The 16,040-nt window shown below is 38.0% G+C and overlaps 1 protein-coding gene across 3 annotated transcripts in view; it reads right to left on the bottom strand.

The window, feature by feature from the left end:
* Positions 1 to 15,947, bottom strand: part of LOC117120739 (sodium- and chloride-dependent GABA transporter 3-like) — a 28,907-nt gene extending 12,960 nt beyond the window's left edge. Inside the window, exons 1-12 of one of the 3 annotated variants that reach the window (XM_033265813.1) lie at positions 15,928 to 15,947; positions 10,158 to 10,338; positions 9,128 to 9,259; positions 8,145 to 8,305; positions 7,046 to 7,131; positions 5,890 to 6,022; positions 4,921 to 5,055; positions 4,050 to 4,153; positions 3,553 to 3,677; positions 2,810 to 2,922; positions 2,335 to 2,472; positions 756 to 858 (exon numbers count right to left, since the gene is read on the bottom strand). In XM_033265813.1, the coding sequence (XP_033121704.1) occupies positions 756 to 858; positions 2,335 to 2,472; positions 2,810 to 2,922; positions 3,553 to 3,677; positions 4,050 to 4,153; positions 4,921 to 5,055; positions 5,890 to 6,022; positions 7,046 to 7,131; positions 8,145 to 8,305; positions 9,128 to 9,259; positions 10,158 to 10,323 (1,396 nt within the window). In that variant the 5' untranslated portion in view covers positions 10,324 to 10,338; positions 15,928 to 15,947. Of the gene's footprint in view, positions 1 to 755; positions 859 to 2,334; positions 2,473 to 2,809; positions 2,923 to 3,552; positions 3,678 to 4,049; positions 4,154 to 4,920; positions 5,056 to 5,889; positions 6,023 to 7,045; positions 7,132 to 8,144; positions 8,306 to 9,127; positions 9,260 to 10,157; positions 10,339 to 11,892; positions 12,036 to 15,419; positions 15,623 to 15,927 lie in introns of those variants that run through there. The other 2 variants (XM_033265811.1, XM_033265812.1) reach the window with 2 other exon arrangements.
* Positions 15,948 to 16,040: the final 93 nt, after the last annotated feature.

Genomic DNA, 16,040 nt, shown 5'->3' on the forward strand with positions numbered 1-16,040 from the left:
TTAGTAAGCTTTCCATTTAATCATCAATAAACGAATGCTATCATTTATTGCATAATGCGTTCGCTATTGTCATACTAATTGAAATATTTTTTTTCTACTATGACGTAATTTATTCACATTGCCTTCATATGGAATGAATAAAAATATATTACAAAAATATACTATAAAAATATAAAGTGTTAATGATCGTACTAATAAAAACGATAATGATTTTTTTCCTAATCCTGCTGACAGATTAGGGAGCTTTCGGTTGCCCGACGACGGTAGGACCATGGTCGGTAGGACGTAGAACGTAGTGATGTCACTAAAAGTCATCTGCGCATGCGAAGACGTTAAGTTCTCGTCGTGTGCATTCTAGGACGCAATTAGGACCAGTCACGCATAAGTGATTCCGTTCTAGCGTAACGTTGTCGCGCATCGAAAGCTCCCTAATAACAAAAACAAAACAACAACAAAAAAAGAAACAGGACAACAGCGATAAATACATCACGTCCTTGTCCTGTAGCGGATTTACAGGGGGAGGTAAGGGCGTACGCCCACACTATTTTGTGTAAAAAAAAAACTTTTTGTAAAGATACAGAAAATTAGCATGTTAAATAGTAAAAAGCAATCAAATACAAAGTCAATTCATAAAGGTCTGGGGTTCTTCTCTGAGACTCGCTCAGTTCACATATTCACGACCCTTCTGGATCCACCCCTGTTGGCGCAGGTAGTAATAGGCCTAGTAATAGTATTTAATACAGAAGTTAACTTACCGTAAATCCACCCTATAGCCACACACTCGAAGAAAGCCATACAGAGTAGAACCATACCACTGGCCGAAAAATAATCGTATATTTGGAACACATACATACCACCCTTTAAGAAAATAATAATAATGGTAGACTTAAATAGTGCATTGTCGAGCTCCCTATTTGCTTCATATAATCATTAACACAAACTCAAGCTCCCTGGGGGAGTATTCCATAACACTGCAGCAGCTACATCAGCGCATTTTGGCATTTAACCCTACCAGCTACCCATTTATACTCCTGGGTGGAGAGAAAACATGTAGATAAAGTGCCTTGCCCAAGAACACAAGTGAAATGTACAGCGAGGGATTGTAACCCCGACCTCGAGAATTGGAAAGCAAACCGTTCCCGCTGCGCCAAGCCACTTCCAAGAAAAGAAAATGAGGCGGTAAAATCTACAAAAGTTCGATGTTGAGAGTTCAGTCGAAATTAAGAATAGGTCAATAAAACCTGACACTAATAGAAATATTTTTTTGATTCCAGAAATATTACTTAAAAATCGAGAGCGCTGTTATGAATTTTCACCTTAGACGAAGTGGCGTAACGATGGCCCCGGGGGCCCTGTGGCTTTCTGAGACTGGGGCCCCTTTTTGAGCCGGTCGCCAATTCGATAGTGTGGGGTTTTAGATGTGCTCCTTTTTCTAATATTTGTCATTGTATTCTAGATTGTTTTTAACGACCAAATAAATTATATGATACAGTTGCAGATCAGTGTATTTGGAATAGAGAGGGAATGGGGCAGGGAGGGACTTTCACTGATCTATACCACCTCAGCCCCACCATGGTTGGGGCTGAGTAAAAAATTTATGATTATGGCACCTCTAAATGGCCGGAAATGGCACTCAGAGACTTAAAATGTGAGCATAATTTTCCATTTATCTTCATTTTTAAAACAATTGGAAAATTTAGCCGAGTGGTCGCCCTTTAGTCGATCTCAGAGACACATTATACTGTTATGTATCAACAAAGCCCTTTTGGGTAAGGGTGCTAGATCGAGGACCCTATGGGAAGGGGCACCTTCGGGGCCCTTAGGGGTCCGGGGCCCTGCGGACCGCTGCACAAGAGCGCATGAGCGTTACGCCACTGCATAGACGCATGTAAACGAGAAACCTGTAAATACAAAAAAAAACTTTCACAAAAATTATGTATTTGAAAACATGTACTTTCAGATGTATTAAAACTTTAAAAATTATTATTGGAAGTGGTTTTGCACATTGATAAAATAATTAGGGTGGCCCACTGAAATAATAATGAATTGGCCTATGTGCTAGACAGCACTTTACAGAACAACAAACTTTATAAAAGTCAGGCTCCGGAGGGGGAAAAATTTGATATGTTGTATAACTGATTTTTCTAGACACAAAAACGGTGTTTGACGAAAAAATGTTAATGAGATACAGGTTTTTAAATATTTAAAAACTACACGCCGAAGCCTGTTTTTAAATTAGGCCTACAAACTTTCGCTCACGCAGTTGTCTCCATGTGACTGCAAGTGAGGAAATGTAGATGATTTGAAATTTAAAAAAAATAATAATACTCTTACGCGTGTAACCATGGAAAGACCAAATAAAAAGGAGGAAGCACAGACTATGAGTACGAAGATTTCCCGCTTGTAGCCACGTCGAAGATATCGAGGAAAAAAGTCTGCAATTGCTGTCACAAAGCCCTCAACGGTTACGAACTGAAAAACAATCAAAACTTATAGTATTAGTAGTATGGTAGTGGTAGTTGCAATAGTAGTGGTTATGATTATCGTCATCATCATCCTCACCACTAACACTCGTCCTCACATTCACCATTCACTGCCACCGCCATCGCCCTTACCAACACCATTAGCGTTGCCTTTAACCTCACCACCACCCACCCTCACATTAACCCATTGTCACCCTCACCACCCTCATCACCGCCACCTCCTTCACCCTCACCCACACCCTCACCATCCCCACCAACATCATCACCACCCTTGCCTTCACCCACACCGTCACCAACACTGCCGCTAAGTGTTAGCAGAACCCTACCTGACTATCCATTCCAACCAAAAGAAGCATGAAGAAAAACAGGCAAGACCACATAGGCGCAAATGGCATCAGCGATACCGCCTTTGGGTATGCAATAAATATCAAACCAGGCCCTGCCAAAATAACAAATACTTCATACAATACGTAATACAAATCCGTATAATTTTATCAAGTTATTGTTTACCTATAGACAATCGTCGTAATTTCAATTCATGCTGCATGCGTTTTTTGAGAATCGGTGATCAAATTCGAATGTAGAAAAAGTTATATAATTTTAAGCATATATTATTTACCAACTGTTTAGTTAAATGATTAGAATGAGTAGATCCTATGGCCATAATTATTAACAATGTTAATATAGTTTAATGGAATTGTCTAATGAACCCGCAGTAATACAAGGGGAATCAGAAATGTAAAGTCCCATTATACGGCATGATCTCATGCCAGTCAATTGATTCCTGGACAAAACCATCTGTAGTGCGCAGTCAATTTATGTAGCCCTATTCGTTTTAAAATTTCAGGTACGAAAATGAAGATACTACATATTCACTATCATTTTAAGAATCGGACTAACGACCTCCAGGTAACTAGCCGGGTGTCTTAGTGGACAGTGTTGAATCTTGTTCACGCCGTAATATTGTTCACACAACCAAAGATCCTAAAACGTCCAACAATATTTGAGGGCGCTATAATGAGTAATTGTGTTCTCTGATTTGCTGAATAAACGCTTGTGTTTTACTTACCAGTCGTGGCAACATTAGAAATCGGAAGACCCTCCTCAACTGACATGTGACCAAGTACGGAGAAAATCAACAGTCCACAGTAGAAACTGGTGAAACTATTTACAAAAGCAACTATCATCGTATCCCTTGAAAAAAGGTATGATACACAATGAGAATATAATTTGGGCCAGTCACGAAGGTCTAAAATGATAAAGGTCCATAGGCCTATATATTTTACAATCTACATTATTTAAATAAATTATGTAATAGTAAAGTGAATAGGTTCTATGGGATATGCATACAAAATTAAGAAAACTTTAAAATCTCATATTATTCTCCAGTGGCGGATTCAGGAAATGGCACTCTGAGACTTAAATTTGAATACAATTTTTTTCTGTAGGCCTATTATTTTTTCTATTTTGAAACATTTAGGAGGTGAGCAGGCCGACTGCCTCCCCCACCCCTAAATCCGCCACTGTTCTCAATACCAATCAATGCATTGATATTTTATTTATTACCTATAGCAATTGTTGTTAAATTTATTGTAGCTACCAAGTGCCGTAAGAGACCCAATTCCAATGGCATATGAGAAGAAAACTTGTGTTCCCGCGTCGACCCAAACCTTAAATGCGAGGAGAAAATCGATAATAACTGATATGATATTTACATAAATTGATGTTTGGTACAGGCCTAGCATGACGGTCCTGTCATGAATGCTAAAGAAAGATCGCTCCAAAAGTGTCCCCACTTAGAGCCTGAGGGGGCCAACAAGTCCGACAGTGGTCCGAACCGAAAAAACGTCTTATGACTTCGGCCAGTGTCCAAGGGTAAAACCGCAAGAGAGATTAGGTTGTTTTTTGGGTGGGAGTGGGGGAAGGTAAGTGGGAGTGGGGGGAGGTAAGTCTGTCTCTTATACACATCTAGATGTGTATAAGAGACAGGGGGGGGGAAGGTAAAAATTGTGCTTTTAGTTAAAATATATTGAATTCTGCAATCACAATAACTTGATCGGTAAATTGATATCTTTAGACCAACAGCCCAAAAGTGAAGTCTGACTGGGAAGCTTGGTTTCCATAGAATCGCTCACCGCAGTCACCGACCATCGCAGTCACCGACAGTTGTCGGGAAGGTTGAATCTCGTTCAACTTTGCCGATGGCGTTGCAGACGAATCGGGGTCCCTTCCCGATTGCTTCAGGGCAGCTAGCAATGCACCCTAATTCTTCTGCTACGCAAGTTCAACCTTCTCTGTCGCCGATAGGGTGAGCGATTCTATGGAAACCGAGCCTTAGGGGATCCAGTTTATTCGACACGGGTCTCTTATTTATAAATTAATAGTCATCAAAATCATATTTGCAATAATTTTGCACATTCCATTATCAATAGCCTACCTGTGCATCGCGGAGCCGTGTGATGTCAGGCTTAAGGTAGTAGATAAGTCCATCGGCAGCCCCTTCTAGCAAAACACTTCGAATCAGCAAGATTGTGATTATCACGTAAGGAAACGTTGCGGTAAAGTAAACTACCTACATTTTTTTTTGAAAAACTATTTGTTAGGATTTAGTAGATTTGATATAGAAAAAGTAAAACAACACAATAATTTGATTGTAATTTTCTTTATTGTTGAAGCAATATCGTTGGCAAAAACGTATCGTACCCAATGAAATTTGATGAATTTATTCAATGTTCATAATTAAGACGGGGTGGGGGGAGGTCCCATTGCATTTTTTAGAACTGTAAGTTAAATCTTAGGGAATGTCTTATGTTCCTTGTCCTTGTCGAAATAGCCACCTGTCAAAATCTTGAAAGAAGTAGCTAATGACCTACACAACAGACTTTGGCCTACTTCACACTTCTGGTAACCTTCGAGTTTTCTTGCAGTCGTACACCCGATAATCCCTTTTCGTTATTAGTTAAAAATTCAACATAATTGTTATACCTAGAAATAGGCCTACATTTTATATTATAAAAAAGGGGAGTTGGCAGGTTGCAACCAGGCCCGTAGCTAGGGGGGGGGGGGTTATGGTTCGGGCAAACTCCCTTTTCTAGCAAACCCCCTTCGAATTTCCCGAACGAGTACTCAAATCCAAATAATGCACTGCAGACCTACCCACTCAGACGGATTTTTTTGCTGCAGACCTTTTTCAAACATAACTGCTTTTATAGCATTATTTAGACCCATAGAACACAACAATCCTCTGGGGTTTCGCTGACCCCACCGAGGCTTCGCTCCTGGACCCCATGCCCAGAGATCCCCCTTTGGAAGAACCTGGCTACGGACCTGGCAACTTACGCGTTAACAAATTAAACAATCACCGTCAAGGACCACATCTCAGTGCTTTTAAATTGATTATATCTACCTTTCCTGAGGAACGAACGCCTTTCCAAATGCAAAAATAATTCAGAACCCAGGCTATTAGTAAAGTGCCGACCAAATTCCAGCGTAGACCACCCATCTCCGATAGACCATGTGTTATCTGCAATACTTCCCGCCTGAAATGCAAGCGTAAATTGTGTGTTTAATGAATCAATCAAATATTGTATATTTACCGGTGTCATTCTGAAACAAGCTAACAAAATTTATTTTTTTTTACACGTTCAAGTCAAAGTATAATTTTACTGAAGATATTGGTGAAGATGTGCTACAAAGCCGAGGGCACACTGCGCCGAACTATTGTCGGACGACGCCGTTCTTTGGAAAACACAACCCGACAAGGCGCACGCAATTGATCGGCTTTTATGAAAATCCGCTCAGACGGACACTGATAATCGACAGTCAGCGTAGTGTCATCAAGCGGAGATGAGAATGAATTCGTCGGCCGATGGTCGCGTAGAACGCATTGTGCGCCGGGCTTTATGACGCATGCAGTCGGTTGGTAGTGTGCAGTGGTGGCGCCAGCGGACAGGCCCGTCCGACGAACGACTAGGTCGTCGGACCAAAATTTATTTTAAAAATGATAATTTTCCTATCTAAATAACGCTACTATATTTTGATTGCCAATCTGTATTATTGTGGTCTCAAAGCACAATTAAGACCAAAAAGCCATAAAAACTCTCCTCATGGGGATATTTTTTATCCGAGGCTTCGTCGTCGCCTTGGACCCCTCCGTCGGACATGTCGGCAAATTTCTGGCGTCAAGGCTGGTAGTTTGTTAAGCCTGGTTTTCTTAAAATCTCTACACTGTCACTACAGTGTTGTCAGCGCAATTTTTGTACTGCGTAGCAGTCCCTGACGCAATCGGAAGGCTCGCCGATTCGACCGACCAATCAGCATCACCGAAAGCTGTCGGTGGCAGTGTGTAGCGATTGAATGGAAGAAAGAAGCCTGGTTTCCATACAATCGCTACACTGTCGCTACAGTGCTTTCAGTGCAATCGTTGTACTGCGTAACTGTCCCCAACGCAGACATAAAGGCTCCCCGATTCGACCGACCAATCGGCATCACCAATAGCTGTCGGTGATAGCATGTAGCAATTATATGGAAACCAAGCTTTACACGCAGATCGGGCTACGTACTCCCAGAATTCGTCTACAGGTGATACGGTCTCATAGCCACGTGTTTCATTTGCGGTGTAGTTACTTAGTTGATCGACGTAACCACTCTGAAAAAAACAAATTTCACGTGAAATTAGTCCAAAATATGAAAATGCGGATAATATTTATAAGTACAATCATAATGTTTAAAGGTTTGCAAGAAATAAAAATAGAATCACTGAAAAGAACTGTTGTGTTTTTTGGAATTTTTCGACGCTGAGACGATGATACGAGAAATCCGATTCAAAGCCTCGAGATATTATCTACAATGCTAAGACTATTTTCAGAACTATCTAATTCATAATCACTAAGAAGAATAATTAAAATCATGTAGGCCTACATTAACATATAAAACTATTAGAAAATACGGTGTTTAAAACGTGTATAATAATACTCGTTTGAATTCCTAGGTTTCCATCCTCAGCAAACGATAGGACGTTTTCAACTGTTAAAATAAAGCTATCTGGAGTGTGAAACTTAACAACCGACTAATCAGGGCCGGCCAAATTACGTACTTTTCCCACAAACACACGTGAGTCTGAATTGAATTGAAGTGTTGTGTCACAAACTCTCGTGCATCTACGTACGTTTACGCTGTCGTTTTGTATGATCTTCGCATCATTAACCAGAGGTTGAACTCATCGGAAAAGTCCGTGAACAGAACGTTGTTTTTGAACGTTGTTTTTGGACGTCAGACCGACCGATTCGCCGGTGGCAATGAAAATTAAAGTTACACCATGTTTTCTGATATTCGGTAACTTCCTATCCACTAGAATATTTTAGTACTTGCAAGAAATGGATCATTTTAATGGATAAAAAAATCCCTCGGTACTGCCAAAATCAAACTTTACAAACTTTAAAAAAACATACTGATATGGAAAAGAAGAAAGGCGACTCCAATCAAAAAATTGACAAGCCATTTGCTTCATGAGGCGAAACGTAGAAAATATGGCCTTGTAGATTTTTGGAGACTCCTTTCTTCGTTGTACTACAATCAGCGCAAATCCTAATAATGTACCGGTAAGTATTAATGTGAAATTTACTTAGGGGTGTAATGGAAAGTCTATACCGAAACGCTCACTTTGAATTCCGTACAATTGAAAGTATTCCATTTGTTTCGACAGTGCGACCATGGCAGCTCCGTTGTAAATGAAGAGAAAAAGTAGAATAGAGCCCAAGCTATGATGACAATGTAATACTGGTTCAACCAAAAGTCAATGACAGTTGTTGCCAGGCCAATTCCTAATCAGAGAAAAATGCATAAAGACTGCGTTAAACGGTAATACTGTTGAAAAATTAATTCTAATACCGTATTTATTCGAATAAACGCACCGGGGCGTTTTATAAAGGCCGGATATAAACGGAGCAGTATTTTACCTCGATGTTATGGTTCATTTCAGCCCCTGTCGTTGTGGAATGATGTGAACATGAAGGCACCTCTTTACGGCTGCTAGATAGTCACGGACCACGCCCATTACGCAATTTAGCACAATGACGCTGCAAGTTATGAGTTATTCTCCTAAATTTAACTTAACCTTTACTTTCATTATTTTGTTTCGGTTTTCAAAACAGCAAAAATTTTTTAAAAATTGTTGCAAATTAGAACGCAATTGTTCCTTAGCCAGATAAAAAGTAATTAATATCAAAATTACATCAACCAACGTTAGCACATGGGCTGTAAACATATAATTATTAAATGTCATACCAACAACAAAATGGTGTCATCAAAATCATCGGCAACTAAAATATTTTTAACTAATTATTTTAACGGGTGAAAAAAAAACCCAGCCAGCATTTGCCAAGAAACTTAAATCAAGCCATACTCATACCATATTTTGTTTTAGAACATCAAAAATTATTTCTATTTTCTAATAAACAACAACGACAACATTATTATATCAATATGACTTCTGTTCTGTTTGGAGCGTGCATTTTATATATATTTTTATAATATATTTTGGGCATATATTATTATTATTATTATTATTATTATTATTATTATTATTATTATTAGGGATAGTTATTTTCTCTATGTATACTTTGCAGTGTAGTAAGTTGAAATACCTTTAAATATTGGGCATATGTTCCAAACCCGTATTCCACCATAGGACATAAATTGACCGATCGTTACCTCCAACAAGAACAAAGGGATTCCGGCGAAGACCATGAATAAGATATAAGGAATAAAGAATGCACCTGATATAATAATAATTAAAAAAAAAAAGATGTAAACACGAAACACACATCAATTTATATTTTGCTTAGTTTTTTTCCTGATCATCATCAATATCCCTATCCACATCCACATCATCATTATCGTCATCTTCATCATCCGCATCATCATCATCATCATCATGATCGTCATCATCATTATCATCATCATCAGTATCATCATCATCATCATTATCGTCATCATCATTATCATCATCATCGGCTTCATCCCCACCATGCTCTTTTTCATCACCAGCTTCACCTATTAACAATAACAACGGCAGCAGTCGGCTTTAGCAACACTTTTTTTTATGATCATCGTTACCATTATCATTATGTGCATCATCATCGTCTTCGTCATCATCATCATCATCATCATCATCATCATCATCATCATCATCATCATTATGATTAGTATTAACACAATTATTACCATATCATCGTCATCATCATCATTCACACAACCATTACCATCAGATAACCTTGCGATTGTTGAGACCTTATCGATACTGTCCTCCATCATCATCTTAATTGTCAATATCATTGTCGTTGTCGTCATCATCATCATAATAATCATCTTCATTAGATCACCATACGATTGTAGTTACCTATCCTATCATCATTATTATCGTCATCGGCACTGTCATCCGTCGTCATCCTAATTGTCACTATTATCATCATTATCGTCCTCGTCGTCATCATCATCATCTTAGTATTAACATAACTATTACCATCAGATCGCCATGCGATTGTAGTTGAGACCTAATCGTAGCATCATTATCGTCATCGGCATTGTCATCCATCATCATCATCATCATCTACATCATCATTATTACCACCTCGTCTATTAGTTGTCGTCCGTAAGTCAGTATGAAAAACTCACCTCCTCCGTTCTTGTAACATAGATACGGAAATCGCCAGATATTACCGAATCCAACGGCGAACCCAATACAGGACAAGACGAAGTCCAAACCCTTGTCCCATCGTATTCGTTCATCTTCAACAACCTCTGCTGCCGTGTCTGGGTGTTCGTCTATCTTTTCGGTCATATTGATGTCATGCAGCTAGACGAGAAAGAAATCCTTGTAAATATTAGAAAGAGTGGTGGCGCCAGCGCCCCCCCCCCCCCGGTCGGGGGTGAAACCCCTAAATTGTCATATTTTTCGGAATTAAATTAATTAATACCGTAACTAATTAATAATTAGTTTTAGAACTAGAATGCACAATCAATACAAAACTTCAAAATATTCAGTTTAGATTTTCTTTCTTCATAAGATATATATTGTTGAATCACCAATTTGTGAATTTTGCTTAGGAAAAAAAACCCAAAATTTAATACACAGGTTTGTTGAATACAAAGTAATTAATATTCCTTGGAAACAATTACAAGTGCAGTGTTATGGAACAAATGTGGAAAATAAAATTGATTTTAAATAAAGAAAGCATATGCTTTGGCATTGAAAACCATAAAAATAATAATGCTATTAACAGCTAATTATTTATTACAAAACTATACATTTATAACTGTAAGGGTAATGGACAAAAACCTCACATAAATCAATTCAAATCGGTATAATATGAGAGGCATAAAACATTGCACAGTACATTGCATTAAAAAATATTTAGCATAATAATGTAGACCAGAGTGTCCAGTACTATTTAGGGGATAGGCTATGTTATATTATGCATGGGTAGGAATGCTATAGTTTTACTACGATAGAAATATATTTTTATATAACATAAACGTCTTGACAATGGAACTTCGCCAGAACAGAAAGTACGTACGGTACGAGACCCCTCTTATTAAAGCTGAACGCTTTAATTTAATAATAGTCCCATCCCCTCCTTATTAAGTTCCTGGAGTATCTATAGTAGGCCTATTCTGTATATAAAGATTAAAATAATGATGAATAAGGAAACTCCAAATTTCAGTTTAACTAAGTCTATTTTTTGTATTGAATTTTATGTGTCAATGAGTGTAGGGTCTATTGCCTGGTTGTTATACAATTTTAAAAATGTACAAAATAGGCCTCTTTCTCCCTTTGTTGCAAATGTAGTTTTGTTACGTGTGAAATTAAAATACCGATTATTATATTATTTCTATTCATTTTACTATTCTATATTTAATATAGAATATTCTATTATTTTATATACTATTTAGTTTATTTTAACACTTCATTCTATTGATAATTTTTAATGTATTCAAATCATATTGTACATACCTATTTTAGGCGCGCTAGGCCTAGGGCCTAGGCCTAGTTATATTCTAGGCTCTAGGCCTACCTTTCTTTGTTTATTTATTAAATTTCAACTTATAATTTAATTTAAATTAATAATATTATTATATAACAAAAATACTAGGCCTAAGCTTTATACTAGCTGGCCTTATGTGCTGACGCATAACCCCCACCTCCCCCCACCCAACACCGACTCTCCAAAGAGGCCTAGGCCAGCCTATTTATAATATAGGGAGAGGGATAGTACTAGAGTAGGCCGCGCCCCCTACTACTACTACTACTACTATTACTATTAGCTAGCCTAGATATGATGGGCCTCTCTCTCAGCTGTATGGAGCTAGCGTAATAACGTTTTCGTGGTTGAATTAAAAATTACCGTACCTTGTCTTATTGAGTGTCTTCTCATCCAAATGAATAGAACGAGAAACTTACTAGCCCTACAGGCCCTAAGCCTATATACCCAATCTCACTTTGGATGGGATCGGAGCGCCGAGGCATGGGGTGGAGAGATGAATAGAGAGAGCGAGATCAAATAGAGATGTTTCTTTGCTATATACCACTCGTGGCGCGCTGCTCTGTAAACACGTCCAGCGCGTGCGTACACGTGCCATTTATCACCTCACATGCCTTTCTGACATGTTTATTCATAGGCTGGTACCCCACCCCTACCCCCACCACATACACATTTCTAAAAAAAAAAGTCATTTAGAGAGAATGATAATTTTTCCCAAAAAGATACGATTTTAAAAGGCTGATGTAGCCAACTTAGGTCTTACAACGAGAAAAAACCAACATAGAAAATATTATAAAGTGTAATAATAGTAATTTAAATTGTAATTCAATAGATTGTGAACCATTATATATAATCAAATTGGCGTCTATTGAAATTATAACAGGTAGGCCTACCTAATAATTAAATCGTACCGGTATATTTTGGGGTTCAGAGAGTCGATTGAGAGTTTGAGACCAAGAAAGTGTGAGACGTCATACTCAATTCAAAAAACAAACAAAAAAAACAAAAAAAAAACAAAAAAACCATAAAAACTAAGGCTCATACTAAAGCTAAGCGTCTACTAAATAAAGAATGTACAGTACCTGGATTATGCCTATCTGAATATTACTATTCAGTGTACCGGGACGATTCCTTGAAATATTCTGACAATCAAAATGATGTATCGGGTGGTGGTTTAACACAATTCACGCCAACACCAATCGTCTGATATATATTATTATCTGTGAGCATGTAGGCCTACACCTTGTGGATTTATATAGCCGAGAATAATGGACCAAGTTAATCAATTTTAATATATGTAGGCCTATTGCTATTAGATGGAAATGTTTTTCGTTGTGCTTTTTTATAACCATTTTTAAGTTCAAGTGAACATAAATTGCTCATTAAAAACATTCATAATCATTATGCCTGTACTTCTAATGAACAAAAGAGTTCGGTGGTGATTCGCTGACTTTTTACTGCAGAAAAAAAATTACATAATGATGGGATGACTAATTAAAAATGCACGCCATCGTGTCGGGATTCAATATTTCGATATTAATTATGTCATTATAATTAATGTCATCACCATTTCCTTACACATCTAGATGTGTATAAGAGACAGGATGTCAACGACTTGGTAGACTTTGAACAAAAATTGTATTCAAAACATGAATATTTCAACCCGTCCTCGGGTCTTCTTCAGCATGTGTGACAAACAAAATATAAGTTGGCTATTACAATAATTATGATAAAAAGTACCGTAAAGTATAATATGATTAATGAACATGGTGATAGGACAAAAAACTAAGGGGCGGAGTAAGAATAGAAATAATTAACAGATAAATTAATTGGGAACTGTAATATAATGAGGCTAATATCATTATATTCTAGGCCTATGAAAATTAGAATGAAATAAAAGGTGTCGAGTGTTCTCGTGTCAAGGACAGCTTTCCCAGCATTACCTGGCAGCCGAGAATTAAATCGTTAACTTTCTGTTTTTTGACTTCGAACAAGTCAATGTCATTTTCTGATATTGATTGTTCATATTTGAAATTATGATTTACCGTAGTCGCGCGAATAAGCGGGCGCCTAAATTATTTTTTGCACTTTCTGAGGGGCGCTTATTCAAACGGGGCGCTTATGAAAAGAGAGTGGAAATTGAGGGGTTGCTTATGGAAATAGATGAAAATCGAGGGGTTTTTATGGGAAATTACGGTATTAAATTCTAGAGGCACTTTTTGAATGGTAGTTAGGCGGAAAAGATAATCGTCATGAGCCATGTGAGAAGATGGCTCATGACAAGAATGCGTGAATATTTACATAACAGCAAAATAGCAGATGGAATTAGTGGTGGTGGGTAGTGGTTAGCTTGTTGGCCATCGGCCGATTGAGATTAGCAGGATGGCAAGATCATTGTATTTTTTCTTGAAAACTCAGATGAGAATGTGCTAAAGGTCGGAAAAAGAAAAAGAGGAGTAGGACTAGGCATAGCCAAATATGTAAAAAGAGTAAAGTTAGAAATATACTGTCTGTCCAGGATCGGAACTCTCGTCTGTCCAAGAGAAATATCCTCATTTTGATATTGACCTAAGAAGAATGTGTTTCCACTCTGCAGCTTAAATCATGCCAACAACCACAGTCCCAGAATTGATTGGATTATTGATTGCTAAAAAAGAAAAAGGCGCTTATTCAAACGGGGCGCTTATTCGCGCGCGTACGGTATGCCTACAAATTTTGAAAGTGCCCCAATCAATGGCTTAGGTATGGGCAGTGCAGCCAGCACTTGGGCCAGGCCCATTGGGGCCCGTTCAATAGGTCTATAGATCTAAAAATATAACTTCAAAAATTTCTACTTACAAAGGACACCTTAACAATATCAGGTTTCAGAGGCCAATCATTGATTATATTTGTTGCAATTTACCTATTACGTGCCATCAAACACTTGAAGTTGAATACATTTTACCTTTAATCTTGTCAGGTCATCATACTTTTTATATATATTTAACTGCAAATATGGTCGATGATTGTTCAGCTATTTTTGTCGATATTATACTTTATCAGAGACTTATGATATGTAAAATAGGCCCTAAACGATCAATTAATGTGACGACCATATTTCGTTCTCATGATATCCTTGAATATTTTATAGATATGTCTGCGCTTCTACATTACATATTTACAATGCCGTATCTGTTTTCAAAAATCTCAGAAAGTATGAGCATTCCGCTGTAGACCCACCAAGGCTGCGTCTCTCTGGGTCCGATTAGGTGCATTTTGGACCCGGTAACTGTCATGCACTGGGGCCCGCCACAATCTCGCTACGCCGCTGGCCCCAATTGCTTTCATCGACAGATCGAAGGATGCGTGGCACACCTACCAAGCATTGATCTACAGTCCAAAGTGCAGGTTGTCTTCAATCACACACTTGCAATCTGAAAGAAGACAGATAGCCTCCCGCAAGACTCGTGATCATCTTATCTATAATTTGCAATAAAACTGCACGCTCTTAGAAAAAAAAAAAAAAAAAACCAAGAAAAAAAAAAAAAAAAAAGTATTGGACCGTCTCCATATTTTATCCAGGTCACTATTATCTCGGTAATTGTTGCCACTTGCCCCATGCGCAACCCATGTACACCACGATACGTCAGATTCCACTTTTTTTTAGGGATCTATGACTTTCGGACCAAATCTGGGCGGGGTAGCTTATGGCTCCGGTGTGTGTGTTTTGGGAGGGGCGGGGGTCCCAGCGGCACTGTGGCTGTAAATTATAGTTTTATGTTGTTGATTCATCACCATAAATTCCACGTATTATTAGTTGCCAATCCAAAAGTATACGCTCCGGATACAGTGCCCTTGCTACTGGCCGAGGAGAGAAACTAAATAAACGGTTGAAAATAAAACTTTCGTGGCTTACCAGGCTTTAAAAAATCGCAAACGTTATTTCAAGATTCCAGGAGTAAAACTGAAGTTGTTTCGATTTTCTGTCCTATTCGAGTGACAAATTAACATTCACTGTGAACAATGACCAGCTACAGGATCGGATGATGCGGGTCAATACGATTCAAATTACATGATTTGTAACTGAACTCAAACCTTGGAGTTAATAAGACTGCTAAAAATTGGGCCCTGTTGTCAAAAACAATGAAATTAGCCCCCTAAAAATATGAAAAATTGAAGGACGACAAACATGTTGTTTTAAGAAGTGAATAAATCGAATATGGGGTCATTAACTGATTTCAAATAACCAGTCAATCGATCGATTGATTGATCGATCAAGCAATCAGTCACGTGAAATAATCAGTGGCGCTATAATGACGATGCTTTATTTATTTTCGTTTATTTTGATACTTTATCGAGCATCGAGATTGTAATATCATAGTTCACTTGTTTGGAATATGACAGTAAAGTTTATCTTATCTTACCTTAAAGTAAACAAAAATAGGTGCCCTAACAGGCAACTGAGTTTTTGTTTGAAATTCAAATCCGATTGAAACACCTAATTCTTTCACATTCATGCGCATGTGTATTAGACAGC

Source organism: Anneissia japonica, unplaced genomic scaffold (genome assembly GCF_011630105.1).
Source record: "Anneissia japonica isolate Jap-2015-1 unplaced genomic scaffold, ASM1163010v1 scaffold69_len1423075_cov170, whole genome shotgun sequence".
Lineage (NCBI taxonomy): Eukaryota > Metazoa > Echinodermata > Crinoidea > Comatulida > Comatulidae > Anneissia > Anneissia japonica.